The sequence below is a fragment of the Lynx rufus genome, unplaced genomic scaffold (assembly GCF_022079265.1).
Source record: "Lynx rufus isolate CCGP_SWC_20201006 ecotype Redwood Valley unplaced genomic scaffold, mLynRuf1.p SCAF_4, whole genome shotgun sequence".
In the NCBI taxonomy this organism is placed as follows: domain Eukaryota; kingdom Metazoa; phylum Chordata; class Mammalia; order Carnivora; family Felidae; genus Lynx; species Lynx rufus.
In genome coordinates, this window is record NW_025814856.1 from 76332702 (window position 1) to 76355899 (window position 23198).

Here is a 23198-nt window from a genome sequence, read left to right on the forward strand (position 1 = left end):
GAATCCAGTGGTGTGGTCACAGTTTAGAATATCCAGTCTCAGGAGGGGAGCCACATATACACTAGGCCCACTGACGATGCCTGAGTTGGGTGTCGGTGTATAATTTAGCTGAGACAGAGCTCTCTCCCGCACATGCTCCCTGAACCAGTAGCAAGCAGCCTGTGTTCACGGAAGCCAAGGATCACCTGGGAATTGGCCTGCAAGCGTAGACCAAAATGAGTGAAGTCTATGGTGTGAACGTGCTGTGAATTCCATCTGTAGAAGCCTAGTCTGTGATCTCAGCAATAGAGTTTTGTTTCCCCAGGCACTGGGCACATTGGATCCCAGGACTGGGCACCCTGTCTGTACTGTGCTTGGGATGGGTTGGGGTGGGGATGCTTGCTGTTTGTGCTCATGTGGCTGCACAGCCCTCCTCTGCTCAACCCCCAGCACACTTTTACCTCCCGTGCATGTCTTCTATTGAGCCGTGCTCAGCTTGACTCTCCAGTCATTTGTCCCTGTGGAGGGACTTAGATGATTCAGAACATGACATTCAATTATGCAGTTGACTAAGGGCCTCCATACATCTTGAGCTCTTGTGAGGAAAGAAGTCCCTCCCTGTTGCCCGTCTACACTCTACCTGTGCTAATAGTGTCATGTGCCCGGGTCTTGTGTCCCCCTGTCTGCACTGACAAAATGAGATGGAAAGTACCACCTGAGGAAATCACATACCAGGGAGAAGCGCAGATCCTTGGTAGATGTCAGGATTAACTGGGGCTACGAGAAGTCTGCGGGCCGTTCCCCGCAGAACAGAGGCATCGGACTGGACTGAAGGTGCAGCGTCTCAACAGTCCTGGTCATACGATTCCCAACTCATGAAGCAGCTACTTGGAATGAGCTTGGTATAAAATGGGGGAACCCCTCGACCACAGCCTAGGAGTATGTTTGACAGCAGTCCTACACGTGTGCAGATGGATATTTTCTTTTCATTAGCCATGGCCTTGTGGAAAAGAGCAAGCTTGGCTGTGGTCTAACTGCCCTTGTTTTATCTGACAAAACCTACTACCCCTTGCACAGCCCCAACCAGTGGGGGCCGGTTTGACTTCAAGCATTTTCCATGAATCAACCACATTTGACAGAGCACATAGACCAGAAAAACCCTGAGAAAACAAAACACCAGCGCCCTCCTGCCCCCCACACTGTCCCCTGCACCACCGCCCTCCCCCTGTCTTCAGCTGCCAGTACAGAGCAGAGCCTGCAGGGCTGCCCAGGTCGGGTTGGGGAAGGGAGGGGCTGAGGATTGGAAGCCACAGGGGACACTGGCTAGGAGTGTCTGGCCCTGAAATCAGCCCACATGGCTCTGGGTCATTTGCTAGTCTCCCCTTTGCCTCTGTGCTTTCCATACACAGAAACAGTTCCAGATCTCTAAGTAGAGGCCCAGGTATTTGGTCTAAAGAAGAAGCCTAATGAAATTCCTCCAAATGAAGAAGTGGATGGGAATTAAATTTCCTCCTTTTGGTATCTGGTGGGTCTTGTGCTGTTTCCACCTCTACTTGGTCTCCAAAACACCTGTTTCACAGCAAGTGAAGCTGATTCTAAATAAACAAAATATCCTTCTCAATTTTCAATGAGACACTATTCTAACTCTAATATATAAAAGTTTATACTTTACTTGCATTCATTAACAAAAATAGAAAAATATACCATCACTTATTTTATCCACCTACCATACACTGGAAATTTTGTTTTACACCCATGTGTGTAGAAATGTACACACACATAAAGGTGTGACACACGTGTTGATGTGTGTGCATGTCAGCGTATGTCACCTATTATTTCTAATAGAGCCGCCTACGGTAGATGCTGTTGTGGACTTGCTACCCACGATAATAAACTCATCTCATCCACACAACTCTGGGAGACGGGTCACTTTAACTCCATTTTACGAATGAGAAAATTGTGGTGCAGGGAGTTCAAATACTTATAGACCCAAGATTTAAACTCAGGCATGTGGGGTTCAGAGTTCAAGCACTTAACCCCTGCACCACCCTCCCTTTCCGGTGTTAGTGCAGCTCTCATGGGGTTTTTGTGACATCAGGAAACATGGTGCAAGGGAGATACGGGCCCAGGTCTGAGAACATGCTAGTCACATGACATGTCACACTGTCATCACAAGAGCGTCTCAAATCAAATGAGTCTGAATCTGCATCCCTTGGATGGAGACATAACCTGACACCTTCGCTGGCTGTGGCTCCCCTGGGGCCAGTGCCCCCAAAGAAGGCATCACGAGAACTCTCTCGGGGAAAGAGTTAGAAATGTGGAATTGACCATGATTACATCAATGCTGAATGTGAAGGCTCAGTTGCCATGCTGTCCATGGCCTTGGACTCTTAGTAATATTTCACCAAATGAAAACACACAGAGGCAAATGCAGGCTTTTGATTGTTTTTATTGTGCCTATTATGAAAAACATAACAAAACTCAGGTAGCAAAGATGGCAGCTTCCAGAAATGTAAAATAAAAGGCCTCCAGGCAGTTATCTGGATACAGAGCCCCAGGGGCCGCTATGGAAGCTGCACGCCGGCTGTACTCAGAGGCGAGGGTGCTGGGTGGCTGACGATCTGGTGGACATGAAGGAGAGAGAGGTGCTGAAGCCCCCGTGGGTGCCCCCAGGCCCCGCCCCTGACTCATGGCAGAGTCTGTTCTTGGTGCAGAGTGACATTTCCTGTTTGCCCAGGAGTTTGCAAACCCATTCTGCAATGATGACACATAGAAAAGACAACGTGTGAACTGAAATGAACCACCCAGAAAGAAAGCCCCGCTAGACCCTCAGCAGACACTTTTAGTGACAATAGTCAATGGAGAAACATGGACCCTGTGCCACCACGGGTCAGGAACTCTTCCCATTGTCACAGAGTGCCGCTCTCCCAAGCAGACAGATGGTGGTGATGACGGTGTAGACCATGCTCTTGACGAGGAGGAGGAGGTAGGTGCAGTAGGCAGAGGTGTTCACGAGCTGCAGCTGCAGGGGGTCTAAAAGAAGCCATCGGTTAGTTTCACCTGTTGTTTTGAAAGGCAAGGACTTATTAATGGGAGGGTGGGTGACATTATACATTTCAGACAACCTGGGTTGAAGTGACACCCCCACACCATCACAACCTGACAGTAAACATCTACACCCCCATCAGCACTACCACCGCCACCAGGACAACCAGGAATCCAGCTTGCAGGTCATGTCATTCAAGAAACTCTCTGAAATTCAATCAGAACATTCTAAGTATTAAAGGTAAAGTATCATTTTAAATGAATGAATCCAATGGGAAAAAAGCATTGGTGATAAAATAGCTTTTAGCCCTTCTTCACCCCAACTATATCTCTAGTAAGAATAATAGCCAATATCCATTAACCACATCCACCTGGCACTTATTTGAGAGCTGTGCAAGCAAAACTTTGATCTTATTTAATTTTAAATAACCTATGAGATTATATTTTCATTCCCCCCTTACAAATAAATTGAGGACCAAGAAGGCATTTGCCTGATGTTATACCGTTAGTAAGTCCCAGAAACATGACATTCAAGCACATATTCTCAGCCACTCTGTAATTCTGCATCTCTACACGTAATAAGTGCCAAAGGCATCAAATAATTAAGAATAAATAAAAAGTTGACTTGTTGATTTAAGCATCTTAGCCATTACATGTTGTACTTTGAGTCAGATTCCTAGGAATCCATGGAAATTTGGTAGGGTTCATAGTGGGGTGGGTGAGAAGTTTTTCTTAAGAGGGCATAATATCACATGGAAGAAAGGGTTTAATACAAATTCTCTCAAACTTGAGGAGTTCATGGCTTAGTTACCTGTCCTTCTTGAATATCTCTCATTGTAGCTATGATGTTCTAAGACAGTAGCTTTTATTATCTTTTGAAGTTTAGAAGGAAATATATGATGTCAAGAAATAATTGATATCAGTGATGGTGGGACAGATTGGCTACTCCATGAACCACAAGGCTGTTGGTTCCTGTGGAAATTTCCCTTATCTGCTATATCTCCAGAGGTTCAGAGCTCCAGAATCATTCCCCCCTGGTGTGGAAGGGACCTCAAGTGGTGATGTGCTCACAACTCCTTACCCTTCATCAGGTAATAGTTAGTTAAGGTCCAGGGGCCCCTTGATATTGGACATGGAGGGCAGATCGGCAGAACTAGAGCCAATGCTCCTCATCACTTTCGTGGTACATACGTGGGGAGAAAGGGCCAGAAACCAGTACTTACAATGTGTCAGCTAAATGAGATACCCTATTCTAGACATTCCACATATGTGGCCTATATCTTCAACAACTGAGTTAGGTGTTATTTGTGTTTTTCCTGGTTGCCTCAGAAAATTTAAATAATGTACCCATATTCATGCAACTAAAAGTGAAAAGACTGGGTTTAAAATCCAGTCTGTGGCACTTGAAGCCCTGCACTCATATCTCCTCCCAATGTGTGCAGCTGTCTCAGGACCTTGGCTTTGGATTTACAGGAAGAATGCAATCTTAGTAAGTGTATGAGCTCTTGATTCAGATGGCCTGGGTTGAAGTCTCAGACCTCACTGTGTGGCATGGTTCAAGGGACTTAGTTCATTTTAGTCCATTGCCCTTATGTGTAAAATAGGAACAAAATGGGTGAGTATTAAGTGAATTAAACAAAATGCAGTGACGGTACACACAGCGTCTTCTCTACAACAATCTCTCAGTGTCAGTTGATGTTATTAACTATAAGCAAGAACAAAGACTCAAAAAAAATCTAGAAGCCACTTGATATCATGTTTTCCTCGGTCAGTAGAAACAGAGACCACAGAAATGAGTGAAGTCCATTGCTGAAAGACTTAACAGGCCCTCGCTTCACCCCTAATTTATATTCTTCTCATTCCCATACAAGCATTTACTATGTGATGATGACTCCTGGGAAATGATGGACTGACTTAAATTGTCAATTAGTCCATTTTGCAAGATCCAGCCATTGTGAGATTTCTACCTGAAGTCAGGGAAGTTCAACAGTTAAGTTGATCAGAAGGAAAAAATTCTATAGCATAACATAAAAGCAAACATACGGAGGGGTGCCTGGGTGGCTCAGTCGGTTGAGCCACCGACTCCGGCTCAGATCATGATCTCGCAGTTTGTGAGTTCCCCCGCATCAGGCTCTGTGCTGACAGCTCAGATCCTGGAGCCTGCTTCTGATTCTGTGTCTCCCTCTCTCTCTGCCCCTCTCCCACTCGTGCTCTGTCTCTCTCTGTCTCAGAAATAAATAAACATGAAAAAAATTCTTTTTAAAAAGCAAACATGAAAAAACTTACCATTTTCATCTTTCAGAGAAGCTTTTGTAGAGTTAATAACAGTGAGATCTACAAGAAATGAGAGCAAGTATTACTTGTGTTCATATCCATTATTTGACATGTGTCTGTGTTGTGGATAGATGGATGGATGGATAGATGAATAAGATAGATAGATAGATAGATAGATAGATAGATAGATAGAATTTTCCATCAGAGAGGAGAAAGTCATTATAAGCAGGAGCCCCCAAATTCCAGAAATGGCTGGTCTGATTCTATGTAATTCAGCAAATCAATTCATATATTGTGTTTCTGCACGTGAAGCTGTTGAAGTTCATGAATGATGCATTTTTTTTGTCACAACTGGAAGGTAATGTCTAAGACATCATTGTTTTCCTTCTTCCCCTAGCTCCTAGCACAGTGCCCACTGTAGATGTTCTATAAATACTTGTTGAATGGAAAAATAACCAGAAAAAAAGTGACTGCTATACAGTACTCAGCACCCACTGATGACCTGAAGGATTTCTACCAGATAAATTTTTCCAACCCTAGAATCCACAACAGAATCTTACATATCGTAAGGAGTCTAGATCAATTTCTCATCTAAACTAAAGAAAGCAGCCCTACTGTTCAAATCTTATATGCCCCAGTGTCCCCAATTACTGTACATGAGTTTTGAGAGTGATTGTGTTTGTGAACATGGCAGCAATCCTAGTGAAAACCAATACACATTGAGTGATTGTTACTGTGCCAGGCACTATGTGAAAGGTTCACATGCGTTATCTCATCTGACCCCCAGTGACACTGACGTGAGTGGAAGTTGGCAAACTCCACGTTAGACAAGAGGAAATAGACTGTAGAGAGTCCAAGTAACTTGCCAAGAGTCCTACCCTTTACTGACAGAACCAGTACTCAAAACGATGGTTTCAGGGGTTTGCATGAGTTAGAGCATGAGGAAAGTTCCTTGTAAACCAATCCATAGAAATAGAACATAACTCCCCCATTGTGGGCTCTCAGACATCGCCTCTTCCAGTATCTTAATGATTCCTAACAGAAGAATATTTTTATTATAGAAACTCAGCATTTCAGCTCACTTCTTTGCAAGGATAGAATGACAGGTCAATTCACACTGATAGCTGTCTGAATACATAAAACCTAAAATGAGGGCTGTATTTATCTAGAGTGGTAAAAGAAAAAAAAAAGCCCACATACATACAAAGACAAAATTCCTTGAAAAGACCATGGACGCTTGGATGCAGGAAGAGAGAGTTGCAAGGTTATTTTGATTTATCCTCTTTCTGCTCGATGTGACTTTTTCCACACACACATGGTTCTGGTGTGCAATTTTATGCACTCCACACAATCTAACTTTGTGCGGTCTTAAAAAAAAATGGGTTTGTGGGATACGCTTCGTGGTAAATCCCAAGAAGGAAAATGTTAGTATAATTATGTTAAATGTTAAAAGATCCTCAAGAGCTGACTTTAAAGTCACCTCATAGTCTCTTTATTTTCCATACAGTGAGTTTATTCATCCTATTGGGCACCTGAAACTAATATAGCACTGTATAGCTAACTGGAATGAAAATAAAAAACTTCAAAAAAGATAAATAAAAATCTCTTGTCACCACGCACTGATTGATGTAAAGACAGAAAGGTAACGATTTTCATATAAAAATTGTGTGTCCTAGGTGCTCTTTCTCAACACAGGTCAGTTGAAAACATGGACCACGTGAGTTTTCATCTCTCTTCAGAATCACTTCCCTGTTTTGTCCTTTCATGTATATATATATACATATGTAAGCTTTTATTGAAAACAAAACAACAAACAAAAGCTTACAAGAAACAGCACTAGAAATCTGCTGTAGACTTGCATTAATAGAAAGGCCCCATTAGCCTTGTTGCTATGAGAAGACCTTGGGAGACATTCATTGCAGAAAAAATGCCGGGTAAGACACGTCATAACCAGGAACTTCGCCCTTACCATCGTCATTAACAGGGAACTTACTATATGATTTACTTCTCTCCAACCACTAGAAAAATCAAAACCTTACAGGCCACTTCAGCTCAGTGCTTACATTAAAATTACGTTTACCTCATTTGCTGCCTCTCTGTGTCTTAGCTATAGGAATAAAAATTAGGGGTGACTGTGTGAGCTTACTTTAGTGTGTTTCAGGCAAAGGTATAAGTAAATACAATAAATATATGAATAAATTCATTCACGTCATGTTTCCAACAGCAAGGATTGTCATCAAGATAATTTCATTTGCTCTTCATCACAGCCCAGGTAAAAGGTAAATGCTTGATCCTGATTTGATCATTGGATAAACTAAGAATCTGTGAAATAACAAAAATTCAACCAAACTTTAACGATCTAACCACCTGTATTAAATGATGCATTAATGAATCGGGCAGCATTCTATCCAGCAAGTAAAGGGGAGCTCCAAAGGGCTACAGAAAAGAGAGGAGTGACAAAAAATTATTAGCAAAGAATCCATTGTTTCAGGCAAGGTCACCCTCCTAAGGAGAACAGAGGGTGTCAATCAGTAAACTTCCTAGTGAGGACCAGGAAATTCCATGCCCTGGTTAAAGGCTACAGTTCTGGGTGTTGAAACTGGGTTGGGCAGGTATGAAGTCTTGGTTTACTGGTTTAGGGCCTTAAGCTAAGTGAGGCCACTTTTGAGCCTGTGGTTTTCTTTTTAATAACTCCTTCTTTTGATCAGACTCTTAGCTTAAGTGCTAGATGGCATTAAAATAGAAGGCATTAACACCACTCTCAGCAACTGCTCTGAAGTTCGCACAGCCTTCGTATTTCTCTTTGAAATATTCACCCTTGTGATGTTCGCAGGTAACCACTTCAAGTTTACGATTTTTCATTTGGTCATTCTGTTCCCTTTATTTTTGTTTGTTTGTTTGTTTGTTTGTTTTTAATGTTCTTAATAATCTCTAGAGAGATCATTTGTTGGTAGGTTACCAGCGCTGTTGCATTTAAAGAATTTGAGAGAACACCATGCACCAGGCAGATTAGTATCATTACTATAAACCAGATAATTCCCCATGTTTCGAGTACAATTGGAAGCCATCTTTCCCAAGACTCAAAGCAATTAACATCAAATAAGTAATAAAGACCCTGCTGAAGGAGTCACTCTTTTAAACCAAGTGGCTTGCTCAGTGACCTGATGTTGTTGAGTTTTAACTTCCCCAGAACTGTTAATCCAGGTATAGCAAGCAGTGTTGGCTACAGCACAGACTCAGTGTTGCTCAGCTAAGAGATCATCAAGGGTTGTCTTATTTTCAAGAATTACTTTCATCAGAGTCTAACGATTTTTGTTGAGTAGCCATTGCTTTAGCAAGAGGTGCTGGAACGATTTTAAGAATGAAGGAGAAGGTCTTGATCAAATCTCATTTACATGTATCCTCAACCAGGGAAGTAGGGCTCTGCCAAAGGAGTGAATACTGGTCATTAGGCCCCTTCTAACTCAGAATGTATATTTAGGGCATTCGACCAATTAGATGGTTTATTTAGCTTAAGGAATGCTGGGAGCAGGGTTAGATTTTCTCCTAGCCTAAAATAAAAGGTGTTGTAAATTCCAGAGGTTATCCCACCTTGGCCATGACCTGGGAGATACAGATGAGGGTGTTATCTTTCCAGGCCATTGCCAGAGCAATGGAAAAGAAAAGAGGTAGAAAGGATTTCATGTTTGGTTAGAGTATGAAGTCTCGGACCCTTGTTTAGGTGAATGCAGTCATCTTAAATGCCCTATGGTGGATGAAGAAATGAAAAAACAAAAACCAAGAAAATGGGGTTTGCCAAGGAGCTAGGAGGAACCAGGTGATTGTCTTGGTTTTTCCTTTAGCCCAAACTCTTTCTTGAATACACTGATGTTGTTTTCCCACTTTAATTTCTATGATTCAGAAGTGACTTGTGCCGTGTTACAAGGACATCAGGACAGCGAAGTCTGGCAATGAGGGACATTTTTTGGAGAACCACATGGACTTTAGCTACATGTGCCCCAATCTTATAAATGCAACATAAAGAAAACTTAGTCTGAATTTTTATTTGACAATGGTTCCCATGTGATTTAACATATCAAATAAGGCAAATTAGTTCAGCAAATTCTTTGGAATGTTCCAGGTCAAAGAGACTTAAGCAGACCAAAACTGCAAAGAAAACAAACAAACCTAAAAACCCCCCAAAAATCCTTGTCCTTTGACAGTGAGAAAACCAAACTGTAATGCTGTACCTGGTAACTTATGATTTGAAAATTTTTCATTCCAATCTTAGTCGGTCCTGACCACACATAACATTCCTTTCTAAACATCCCCTTTTTGTAAACCTTTTACAACTTTTTCTTTTACATTCAGATATTGTCCTGAGTTTGCCCTCTTTAGATAACCAGGCTTGTTTAAGAGAAAATCCTTTCTCCCCCTCAAAAAATATATTTCACGGGTGCCTGCGTGGCTCAGTTGGTTCAGCATCCAACTCCTGATTTTGGCTCAAGTCATGATCTTAGGGTTCCTGAGATCAAGCCCCTCTTCAGGCTCTGTGCTGACAGCACGTAGCTCACTTGGGATTCTCTCTCTCCTTCTGTCTCTGCCCTTTCTCCAGTTGCTCACTATCTCTGTCTTTCCAAATAAATAAACTTAAAAAAAACCCTATCTATCTATCTATATCGGTTATTCAAACTTTTTCTTACTAAAAATACACATCTTAATTTCCTCACATTCTGAGTTGTTTCCCTTGTCATTTCCACTAGTTTAATTACATCTGTTAAAATCTTTAACTCTTAGAAACCTTCATTTTTAATGAAAACAAAATGCAAGCAATTATGAACTGTTAACCAGCAAAACATAAACAAAATACGTTTACAAACAGTCCCAAATTTATCTTCAGTTTCTCTGCAATAAAGAAGCCCAAAGTAGATAAACCTATGTTTATTAACTAATAATTAACAAATTAATTAACAATTAGTTAACTAATAATTAGCTAATTATTAACTAATAATTTGGTATTTTTTCTTACTGGGAAATGATCTAGATATTTAAGAGTGTAACTTAACATTTGACCTGACTCAGCAAAACATTAATGTTTTAGGTTACCAAAAAGATTTGGGAGACTATTTAAAAATGCATTTAAAATTTTTCACTTTATTTAACGTGTATTCAATTTGCTGGTTCTTAGTAGTTTTACTGAGATTACCCGTAAAACTTTTATGAGACAACAAAGTCCATCATTCTCCCAAGCTATTTTCTTTAACATTTTGTAACAGAGATCACACCTACTTTTTCGATTTTTAGTAAACCCAGGCACGTGAAAGTTTTAATTTTAGCGCTGATAACTCTAAAGACATTCCTCTTTTACTGAACCAACAACCAAATATTTGCCCAGATCATGTGAAGTCGAAACACATTTGGTTAGTTTCTAACTTTCTGAGATGTTTAGAATGCCCAATCCTTGAAAGTGTTTTAGTTCAAACCAAAGAAATGGAGCTCTTTGCAAACTAATTTTGACAATACTGTCCAGAGAGAAAAATATCTCACATTGATGACGTGTATTTGTGGACACACAGATCGCTGCAAAGACCCTGGAGTCACTGACATTCATGGAGACATTTATGGAGAAAGTGTTAAGGTTTGTATGTGTCCCTGGAATTACAAAGGACACTGAGCCAGGGTTTAGGCACAGGAGCCCTTTAGCAGATTGTATTTTAAAAAGGCCTCTTTCCCTTAGTTTCCCTCAGTCCCAGGCACTTGTGGGCTGTGTTTACATTTAAAAGACGTGATCAGATGGATCACTTTGAGGACAGAGAAAGAATGCAGGTTCCTGCAAGAAGGACTTTGCTTTCCTAAAGCCAACCATCTATAAGCCCTTTTCTGGAACTAGGAGAAGTGTGGGGTTGGGTGAAGGGACAGGGGAACTCTGGATTGACCCAAGAGCTGCATTTCTCGTTCTGTTCACATTTGTCAAGACAGCTGCTCTCAGTGTCTCAAAGACTTGGATTTTTGTGAAATGACATCACAGGTTGACCGAACCTATCCAAGCTCATGAGCCTTAATTTGCTTCTTTCCCTCTGGGTGCTTCTTTCCCTCAGTTTTAAGTATTCCTGGCAGATGGAATAACTCCCCTTGGGTGTAAGATGGATCCCCAGAGAGGGAGCTAAGGATACTACCCTCCCCAGATCCAGGATCACCCACAGTGACAGCCAGAGGAAGGGAACCCACAGCCGCATGTCCCAAGCAGGCAGAGAGCTAAGAGCAGTGGTGCAGGATGACACCAGCAAGGAGGCAACGGCTGTCTCTGGGAGAAAAAGGATCCATAAACAATGGGTGTGGATTTGGAAAGGGTGGGACAACAGGAAATTTTCTTATCCTCTCTGACCAAGCACTGGGCAGAGATTCAGAAGAAACTGATTCTGCTGAGTTTCCATCCTTCGCTAGCTTCTGGCAGTTTTTTCAGGACCTCGTCTGCAGGCCCCAGTATTTACCAGAATTTGCACTTTGCTGTTTAAGAGGGTGGCTTACCAGAAAATCATCTAGTTTCATCACCCCTGGGAAGGTCTCATTGGGGGCCCTCCTTTGAAGGTAGAGATAGGGATGTCTGTAAGGCCTTTAATTTGGCAGATTCCTCTTTATGGCTGTGTAGTCTTTTTGAGTGGGAAAACATTTCAGACTAGAAATCAGTCTTCAAAGGAGCAAAGAGAGGAGAAGGAGGAGTTATGTCAGCCTTTTGTTTTGGGTACCTCTTCCATCTTTAATTTTCCATAGCCTTTTGCAATCAATGTTTCAGTGAAACTAACTTGGCTCTCTTTCTTTCTTTCTTTCTTTCTTTCTTTCTTTCTTTCTTTCTCTTTCTCTTTCTTTCATCTATTTATAATGAGAGAGAAAAAGAGAGAGAGAGAGAGAGAGAGAGAGAAAGCAGAAGCAGGTAGTGGAGCAGAGGGAGAGAGAAATTTTTAAGCAAGGCTGCATGCCCAGTGCTGAGCTCAACTCGGGGCCCAAGACCTGGAAATTATGACTTGAGCTGAAAGCAAGAGTCAGGCACTCAATTGACTGAGCCACCCAGGCACCTGAAATTACTTTGGCATTTTAAACCTTTCAAACCTTCTGCTTGCCAATTAATGGAGGTGTTCCTATTCTGTTTAATTTGAGTACCCTTGCTTTTAAGGGCACTTCTTAAAAGATCTTACCTAGTTGGAAATTCTTAAATGACCTTATCTAATTGGAATGTTCCTAATTATGGCCATTGTATTTCTAGGCCGTAATTCCCCTGAGGGCTGGCAGCAGGGGACCCTAGACTTGAATGGAGTTAACCCACACTTCTGTCCATTCATAAGTAGCCGCAAATGAGGTGTAGGCGTTTTTGTGTCCCACTTTACTTTGGGGTCTCCAACATGATGGTTACCAAGCCAGTTCCACAGGACACAAAGGAGCGTGGTAAGATTTTGCCATTTTTGCTAGATATCTGTACGTTCCCGGACTATAGCTGTTAGTAAAATAAGCAGGTGCACCAGAAGGTGGTGGACTTGACTCTTTAGAGTTTCAGGGTCCCGTCAGCTAAAACTTTGGGCTTCTTGGAGCCAAACTAACACCTAAAAGGGATGTGCCCTGAGTTGCGGTTGTGTGTGTTTTACATAGTAGCTAGCTCTTTGTGTGGAAATTTTCTTGAGGTTGATGGGTGACTTAGTGCTTGATCCGACCCATCCCCTGGGCAACTTGTACTATCAGGGGAGTGTTCCTGAGACGGTGAGCATTCTAACAGTGTTTGTTTGTTTGCTTATTGTTCCTCAGGCTTTATTATTATTTTTTTAATTTAAATTCAAGCTGGTTAACACATAGTAGCATTGGTTCCAGTAGAACCCAGTGATTCATCACTGACATGTAACACCCGGTGCTCATCCCGTGCCCTCCTTCATGCCCATCACCCATTAGCCCATCCCCCCCCCACCTCCCCTCTGGCAACCCTCAGTTTGTTCTCTGTGTTTAAGAGTCTCTTATGGTTTGCCTCCCCCTCTGTTTTTATATTATTTTATTTTTCCTTCCCTTCCCTTCCCTTATGCTCATGTGTTCTGTTGAATTCCACCAATGAGTGAAATCATACAATATTTGTCTTTGTCTGACTTATCTCGCTTTGCATAGTATATACTCTAGTGCCATCCATGTTGTCACAAATGACAAGATTTCATTCTTTTTCATTCTAACAGCCTTTAAATGTGTGACCTGTGCCCGCCGATTTTGTGGCTTTTCCATCTCTGTGATACCTGTTAGCAGTAGCCTTTATCTCCACAAAACCAGAAAAGCAGTTATGTGTACCTTCGTGTATGGGAGGGTGTCTAAGAGATGCTACTTTGTTCTGCCCACAAGAAGGCTCTGTGTGTACCACCAACAATTCTCCTGGAACCCTGCTAAGGTTTCCACTTCGGGAACTGTGGTCTGAAAGGTTAGTGGCCTGGCTCCTGGTGGACGCTTCTGCCAGCTCAGCTGGGCTCCAAATATGCCAGCTCAACTTGGGCTCCGGGCATAACCCTCTCCCAGCCCAAGCTGACCCGCCCTGGAAGGGAAGGCCAATTAGATCAGGAGACTGAAGGCAAAGAGAGTGGAGCTCAGAACCAGGAAGAACTCACCTATAGCCCTTGAAAGCGGTGAGGAATATAGTGAACTCCAAGGGTTCACAGTTACCACCCTTGTGTTTCGCGTTGTCTCTAAATGCCCGTGGATGTCCACTTCAGATCCTGTCGCTGCCACCAAATCTGTTGAAGGACAAAATTTCAACCAACTAAATGTTAAAGAGCTAATGGCTGTATTAATCAAGTGACTTATGACTCAGGCAGCAACCCATCTAGCACGTAGAGGGGACCTCTAGGATTATAGAAAAGGAAACGCCATTAACAATAGAGAGGGATGGAGAAAAGGAAATTATTAGCAAAGAATCCATTGTTTTAGGCAAGGTCACCCTCCAAAGGGGAATGGTAGGAGTCAATCAGGAAAACTTCCTAGTGCTGACTGGGAAATTCCCATGTCCACTAGTTAAAGGTCACTGTTCCGGGGGGTCCGGGTGCACTTGGGTTAGGTGGTATTAAGTCTTGCTATAGTGACTTGGGGTTTAAGCTAATTGTTGCCATTGTGGGTCTGTGGTTTTCTTTCTAACAGGCACAAGAAGACGAAGGCTGACTTCAGAATTTTAGACTCGTATATTGAGTCTATCACATGTCTTGTTGCTTTTGCCCTGTGGCTTAAAAAGTGCTTGTTAACCATAGGGAAAAGTATAAACTGGTTCTGTTCAGTGGGCCCTCGGGGGCCTTGGTCTATTACGTCAATGCTCAGGACTTGACTTCTGAGTCCAGAGAGCTGCTGGATCACATGGCACAGGGCACATTCAGGGCACATTCAGCTGCCCACATGGTCTAAATATGTCCAGCATCTGCACCAATGGGGTTCCTCTGGGACACCATGCCAGAATCATGAGTGACCCTGAGTGATTAGGAAAAGTATACTCGCTCTACTGTAATGATCTTCCTTGGGACAGTGGTCTGTCCTGCATCCCTCCCAGGCCTGGCACACGCTCATACTGCAGTAAGTGTTTGCTGGGCAGCATTTCCCAGGGGTAGAAATACGTTCATTGTGGAGAATGGAAGAATGTTTGTACAGATTAGCCTCACACAATCTTACTTACCAAATTTCACCTAACGGTGGTGTGTAAAATTCAAACCTGAGAAACATACTAAAACCTCAGCAACCAAATTACTATTTTTGTTGAGCTGCGAGCTGGCTCCATCAAATGAACAGCACTTTGTCACCTATAACTCATTGTTTATGGGTTATACTTTGAGTAGAGCAGGATTGAAGTGAGAGGGACTTTGCTGAGTAGAACATTCCTCAAAGATGTATAATTATTCTTATTTCCTGATCAAGTAAGATTATCAAAAGTACCCTCTGTTTTTGAGCATTTATGGTGTGTGGGGTTGCTAGGTGTTTTTATGTGTATTGTTTCATTTAATCCATTCAATGACACTAAAAAAACATCACTGTGGGGCGCCTGGGTGGCGCAGTCGGTTGAGCGTCCGACTTCAGCCAGGTCACGATCTCGCGGTCCATGAGTTCGAGCCCCGAGTCAGGCTCTGGGCTGATGGCTCGGAGCCTGGAGCCTGTTTCCGATTCTGTGTCTCCCTCTCTCTCTGCCCCTCCCCCGTTCATGCTCTGTCTCTCTCTGTCCCAAAAATAAATAAAAACGTTGAAAAAAGAAAAAGAAAAAGAAAAAAAAACATCACTGTGACCTTCATTTTTGGGTGATAAACAGGTGAGAAAGGCTATAACAATGAGCCATAGTCTTTTTCTTCTTCGTATGTTCTAAAGCCCATACTATTTTAATTCTATGGGGAAATAGCAGGACATTTTTGCTACCATTAAAACCAATAACACTAAGGAAGGATTTCTATTTGCTTGTTTTCCATTAATTCTTGACAGAAAATGTGTATTCCATTACGGAAAAATAGGGTTCTGGGAAGTTATAGTCATGTGTACATGCACATACCTGTGTTTATTGAAGGAAACAGAATCTCTTGATCAACGCCTCCTTTATTCTTCTCATGTCTGATGACACATTTGTGTTCTTTACCCATTGACTCTTCACTCACGGTCAGCCAGGTGTATTTCATGTATGTGTCCTTCGTCTTCATTGTGTTTCCCTGCTGGGATTTCAGAATTGCTCTGCCATTTTTCTCTTTCCAATCTATCTTGATAACATCAGGGAAAAAATCCTCAAGAAGACAAAGATATGTTCCAGCCTTATGAAGTTTTCTTTCAGCAACTGAAGGAAGAAAAATTGTGGGCTTGGGGGAAGTGTCCTCATCAGGACTTTTATCTGTGGGAGAAAATGGAATAGCATAAAACTATTATGAGAGAAGCACAAACACTGTGTAGTTTGGAACCACTGCCACACATAGTAAAAGGAAGGAAAAGTTGCCATAGAGTTAGTGCTTACAGTGGCCTTTCCTCCACAGTGGGCTATGAGTTGCTTACTTTCTTAGTTTCTATGGGAAAAGAGGTTCAACAGGTTATGTAATTTGCTCAGAGTCACAATTACTAAGTGGCAGAGTCTGGATTAAAACATGGAATTTTGTTAGACAAAACAGTCACTTGTTTGAATGGGAATGTATTTCTAGGCATACTTGAAAATCTATCAAGTTGACTTTTTATCTTCAAATAAGGATCTCTTGCCCACTTCTGATACTGAGTTCTCCTTGATTTCTGATTTTATAGATACCTTGCTCTCACATCTGCACCATGTCAGGATTTTGAGTAGGACAATGTTTAAAGCTGCACCTCTCAATGATCTACAATGCCTTTAATTTAGAGACAAAGTGGCAATAGTTCCAAATTTTTTATTTAAAAAAAAATTTCTGATTATTTTCAGAAATGCCCTTACATTAATCTTACCAAGTAATTCACTATTCAGAACTTTGTTTTTCTTTAAGGAAATGTTTACTAAAAGCACATTTTATTTTGGAATTTCATTTGAAGTCGAAGCATGACCAGAAGACTAAGCTTTGATGCTTAGCATCTCCCCCCAAATTTGAATCTGCCCTACAAGCCTGCTGAACTTATTGGAGTATCCCACAATTCTCTTTGATTTCACCTGCTGAACATATGTAACTGGCATAATGTTAACAGTTATGGTTCTAGAGTTTCCTGTAGACATAATGTCAAAAAATATATCAAAACATCAGAGTTGTCAAGAGCATGTCACTTGAATGTTGGAATGTTACTTGATTATACATTTATTGTTAATTTAGTGAGTGAAATTATAAATAGTAGAACACTTTCCTGTTTGATTTCCAACTGAAACACAAACGTTTTACTCATTTTTATTTTGGACTAGTTTGGAGTTAGAATAATAATTTTATTGGCAACTTCGTAAGAAAAGAATTGGACTTCTCCTTTGAGAAGAAAAGGAAAAAATATTCTTGAGAATTTCTGCCTGTGCAGCAAATCTAATTTTTATGCTAAATCAGCAAGCAAACAATGAGGAGTTTTTACTCATGCTGTATATAGAATGAGACCGTAATATATTTGCTTTAACTTTGTATATCTTGCTTATAGTGCAAGTAGTATTTTATTGATCATAATAGTAAGATACTCTATGTGTCACCAACTATATACGTGGATTTTAATTTAAAAAGTTATCTTATTTGAAACAAGGTTAATGATTTAATTGTACACAATATTTACATAATTTTAGACTCTAGTCAATGCATTAAATAATCTAGCTTTCATCTTAGGAAGTTTCATTTTTTATAGGAATATTTGTGACTCATTATAGTAAAGAACTTGAAAATCAAATGAGTAACCTGCTCAATGTCCGAATGGTGAGACACGATGCTTGCCTCCTGCCTCTTTTCCTTAGCTAGATTTCTGAAGTTCCTTCTTTTCAGGATAGAAGGAATCTTGAACTTTCACAGCTTTCTCAATGTGATAGTTAACTGAGCATTAACTTGTGTACTTGGTTATACACGGTTCGCGCCTATATTTTGGGTAATTATATTACATGTTTTTCTTTCAACGTTCTCTTTGACACTTAGTGAAGTGTCAAAATCATTTCCATGGTGCATAAAATAGAAACCAGTCTACAAAATGAGTTCATCCAATACATTTATATACATTCATAATAAAAAGTAGAAGTAAATTGCCTGAGTTTTATATATTTTATTAAGATGAAGCAGTGTGAATTCTACATAAATTAATCAAATGCAACCGTATTTTCAATTAAGTGTGATATTTCAAACCTGCATATTAATATTGATTCAAAATTCCTCTATTTTATCCTTCTAATTTTTCTTTTATTAAATAATTATAGCTATTTCATATGTGAATAAGACTTTCAAATTTATGGAATTTTCAAGCATATTTAAAAGTACTAACTATATTTTTAGCTATATTTCTACGTTTTTTTCTAACCCTATTTTAAAAGTTTGTTTTTCTACTAAAAAAAAAGTATGAAGCCCAAACTTGTTGATGTTAGAGATGATATCAATTAACATAAAGGATTAATATTTAAAGTATATATGGGGCACCTGGGTGGTTCTGTCAGTGGAGCCTCTGATTCCTGATTTCAGCTCAGGGAACAATCTCACATTTGATAGGATTGGGCCCCCAGGCAAGCCTAGCACTGTCAGTGTGGAGCCTGCTTGGGATTCTCTCTCTCCTGCTCTCTCTGCCCCTCCTTCGCTCAGCTCACATTCTCTCTCTCTCTCTCTCTCTCAACATAAGTAAATAAATAAAAACTTTAAAGTACATTGAAGAACTACAAAAATACCAAAATCCCCACATTGTAATTTCATTTTTGTTGCCAAGTAAGGGAAGAAAAGTCCATTAAACAGAAGCAACTACCTCTAAATTCAAGTTATTTGTGTATCCGTGGACAGCAAGGGAACTTCCCATTGGAGCAGTTACAAGTACAGCTGAATCCTCTGGAGAATTTCTGCTTTGTCAGTAGGATCGGCTACAGACCACCATCCATACTGGATACAATTCTCCCTTTAGGTTAGAAATGGGGCAATCTCCATCCAGCACCCATTTTGTGTAAGACAACGTGCCAAGTACTTTATTCACAGTCTCTCATTTAATTTTTATATGACTCTTGACTGAATACATCCTGTTATCCCACCTTATGAGTTGAGAAACTGAGGCCAGAGAATAATCACCCAAGTTTGGCTAGAATCTCCCACCGTGGGCCTTCATGATGGAATGACGAGATCAATGGCGGCTTGCCTGGTCCTCCGAGTCTCCTATTGTCGCATTAGATCCTTAGACCGTCACCTGCATGACCATGTCTGCTGAAGGTCACTAACTGTGAATGACACTAAATGTCATGGTTTCCAAAGCAATGATGCAGTTGTAGCAATGAAATGCATTTGTTTAAAGACCATTTCTTCATTTTATAAAATGGACGTGGAAGGCAATGCCCACTCTTTCACTTCACATTCCTACTAAAGGACTCCGGCATTGAAGTCTGTTTCTAACTCTATGGTGGGAGAAGCATAACGTAACTGAAAACTTGGTGGGCTTCATCCTTTCAGTGAATAAAAAGGATGCAACTACACAACATTTTTCTACTACATTGAACTTAAAACTGTACCTGTGTTTCTTGCTGGATCATCACAGGCCTTTTTTCCTTCTCCTTTCCTTAGTGCTTTTGGACTTCCATTTTTATTTCGTGGCCTAACTGTACTTGCGTATTTTATTTCAGGCCTTCTCAAACTGATTTTGGAAATACGCAGTATAAATGAATGAGAAATAGTTGGTGCATTAGAACTTGTTTCTTTTTCTTTTTCGAAAGGTTTATTTATTTAGGGAGAAAGAGAGATGCAGAGAGAAAGCGCGTGAGCACACGAGCAGGGGAAGGGCAGGGAGAGAGAGGGAGAGAGAGAATCCTGAGCAGGTTCCATGCTCAATATAGAGCCTCATGCAAGGTTCCATCTCATGACCCTGAGATCAAGACGTGAGCCAAAATCAAGAGTCAGGTGCTTAACTGGCTAAGCCACCCAGGTACCCAGAGCTGGTTTCTCTTTCTGTCCCAGAGCTTGATAGTTGAGTAAGGTCTAATTTTGAAGGTGACATGAAAAATGGGAGAAGATGTTTGCTAATCTCACTCTGCACTACAGACACAAAACATGTGGAATTCAAACACACTGAAATGCCAGAGCACACGGTGAAGCTTTTGTTCCCGAAATTATGCCTCAGGAAGCAGGGGCTGCCTTATGATTAGGTCAGTCCTGGGCAACCTCTCGTTTTAAAAGACATTCCTCTAGTGCTTTACTTTGATCAAACATATAATTTGGACAAGATATTGTTTCCGATTCTGTGTCTCCCTCTCTCTCTGCCCCTCCCCCGTTCATGCTCTGTCTCTCTCTGTCCCAAAAATAAATAAACGTTGGAAAAAATAAAATAAAAAAACTAAAAAAAAAAAAAAAAAAAGATATCAACCTGAAATAAACTCAGTTAATGTACTTTAGAGGCAGCACTGGTTAAAAAATAAAGAAGTTTAATATGGCCTAGGTAAATAATACTTGAGACTTAAGTCTCTATACTTTTATGTTTATGTTGTACATATATAGAATGACAGAATAAATGGACAAAATGCTTTTATTTTGTAATTGTCTTTTCCAATAAAATATCTAGTGATCTCGTAAGAGGATCCTAAAACAGACATTGTGATGAGTCAGCAATTTTCTACAAAGCATACGTTTTAGATGCATGTGAAGAGTCTGAAGAAAATTGGTAATGAAATGTGAGGGCAAAAAAGGCAGTATTTCTCAATTGATGTTTGTAATGATATAATCTTTACTTTGTAGGTATATTTCAAACATGATATTAAATATTTTAAATGAGTATTTGATTTATATGTGTATCAGTATAATTTTATACATCCAAGTTGTGACATAGTCCCATCTTACATTTAGATATTTCTGCTGAAAATGAGAGATCACCTTACGTTCAGGCTAACAATATTTGAGGTAATGCTTAGAACACCCAATCATTTTTAGATACACGTAACGATGAGTTCGAAATTGAAAGTGTTTCTGTAGATACTAATTGTTCTTAAGTAATGTGTAGACTAGCTACTAATTAATACATTTTTCTATACTCCTGATTTCATCCAGTGGGTGGTAATTTGAATTCTGTAGCATTGACTTTTCTTAAATCGCTGACTGTATCCCAAGCTATGTGGTACCTGTTTCCATACTTAATTTCATTCAGTCCTCACAACATCCACTTGACACGGTTGTTACATTGACAGAATAAATGGATGGAATGAAATGGATGATTACACAGAAAGTGATAGATCCAGAATCACAGTCCACATTTTTCTCTGCACCACATTCTTCTATGAAAGATTTTTCAGCACCTCATGACTTATATCTGTCTCACCATTATTTCACTGGATTTCTAAAATTTATACTGAGTATGTGGTCAGTTGAAAAAAAGAAGACCAGAAAGTTGCTTTTCAATTTATGAATTTGTTTGTGCCTGTGATCATGACCCCTAAGGAAACCAAAATCTGTAATTTCTCTTAATTTGCCAACATTTTTACCACCTTTGTGAAAATTCTTTGAAACTTTTTTTTCACTCGATCTAGCAGGCTAGAAACATCCCTGTAAGATGTTTGCCCACATTCAGGCAAAATTTCGTCTCTAAGGCTAATGAAGAATGAACACATTTACTAGCCTGGATTCAAAAAACACAAACCCAGCTCATGACATTCTTGGATATGTTTGTGCGGTTAAATATGTCCATACCCGGTATGAATCACCTTCTGACAGAATGACAAGTTTATCAAATTTTGGTCCATTCCTTTCCTTTGTTTATTTTTGGAATCAAATAAATAAGACACACAAATTTCATTATAAACCTTTCAGCACAGAAATCCCACAGGGACCTAACATGCCCACCCGTCAGGGACCCCCAGTTGCTCTAGCAAGTTAGCTCCTTGTCAGCGTCATTCATGGGAGCTCAGGCAGCAACTACCCCCAAGGACTGGGAAACAATCACCTACCTCTCCAAGGATCCTGCTGCCCTTTGTGTCCAAACTGGGACCGAATCCTAGCATTCTGGGCCAGCACCAGCCCCTGGCCTCCGCCCCTGCATTGCCCACCTCCCCTCCCTATGTTATACAGAAGAATGAAAGAATATTTACCTGTAACCCTGAGCAGTGTGCCAGGACCGAACACTTTGTGGTTCTTCCAGCCATAACCATTCCACTGTCTGAAAAGCTTTTACACAAATCTCCCTTTGTGCCCCTTCTAAAATTGTGCCCAGGGGCGTCTGGGTGGCTCAGTTGGTTAAGCACCCGATGTCAGGGTCTGTGAGTTCTAGCCCCACGTCAGGCTCTGTGCTGACAGCTCAGAGCCTGGAGTGTGCTTCGGATTCTGTGTCTCCCTCTCTCTCTGCCCCTCTCCTGCTCATGCTCTCTCTCTCTCTCAAAAATAAATAAATATTAAAAAAATAAAATTGTGCCCATATTTTCAATATCTATATAAATATAAAAAGTAGGTCTTGCTAGCGCTAAACAAAGATGAATCTCAATCCCATTAGAGATGAACGCAGTCAAGAATGGATGGACTGACCCCTCTCTGCCTGGGCGGCTTGGTTCTGTCTTTCCATTTCACTCACACAAGTTGGAGAGTATGATTTTACCTTTTCTCAACATTTTCCTGAACCTTCAAAATCTCTTTTTTTAAAAGGTTTTCATGCATCATATCAGCTCTTTTCCTAGAGTGTAATTTACGGTTACTATTTCTATAATTTTCAAAGAGGAACAAAAATAAAAATAATATAATTGTTTAATTAATGAGTGTTCAACATTTTTATAGGTATTGCTTTTTCTATATATTGAAGCGTGGGTATCTGGTTTGATTATAAAGCAAATTCTTCCCAGAACCCCATTCCAACTGATAGTAGCCAGATGAGTTATTCCAGAGTCTGAAATCTTAAAGGTGACCTCTTAAACATATTTATTCCTGGAAGACTGCTCCTTTGAACTTGAAATTACCCTAAGAGTTTCCAGGGCACTGACGTAAAGTCTGAGCTGCTCATCAGAGGATCCTGTCTGGTCTGGTCTTTCTGCCGCTGTCCTGGCCTGAACGGAAAGGTAGCTGTGGTCATGCGGCCGAGTCCCGCTTGTAGGTCACCTGCTCCAGCTGTCCTGCCCGAGTCAGTATTTCCGGCACACTTGATGCTGATGCGGAAAGAAGACTGAATGCAATGGTGTGGAAAGGACTTGTCATTTTATAGCAATACCCTAAGACTCACACTGAGAATTTAATAAATGCATATTCGACATGACTTACACGGGGTGAAGGAGGCCATTTTAGTGCCATGACTGTTTTCTGCATGAGTAGTAATACAAATTATGAGCCTTT

General features: G+C 40.7%; 1 protein-coding gene across 1 annotated transcript in view; it reads right to left on the reverse strand.

Moving 5' to 3' along the window:
• Nucleotides 1-2417: 2417 nt before the first annotated feature.
• The window catches only part of LOC124524968 (immunoglobulin lambda-1 light chain-like), a 30958-nt gene continuing 10177 nt past the window's right edge, over nt 2418-23198 (reverse strand). Inside the window, exons 4-8 of the mRNA XM_047097422.1 lie at nt 21974-22037; nt 15812-16141; nt 13905-14030; nt 5311-5358; nt 2418-3012 (exon numbers count right to left, since the gene is read on the reverse strand). Of these exons, the coding sequence (XP_046953378.1) occupies nt 2870-3012; nt 5311-5358; nt 13905-14030; nt 15812-16141; nt 21974-22037 (711 nt within the window). The 3' untranslated portion in view covers nt 2418-2869. The remainder of the gene's footprint in view (nt 3013-5310; nt 5359-13904; nt 14031-15811; nt 16142-21973; nt 22038-23198) is intronic.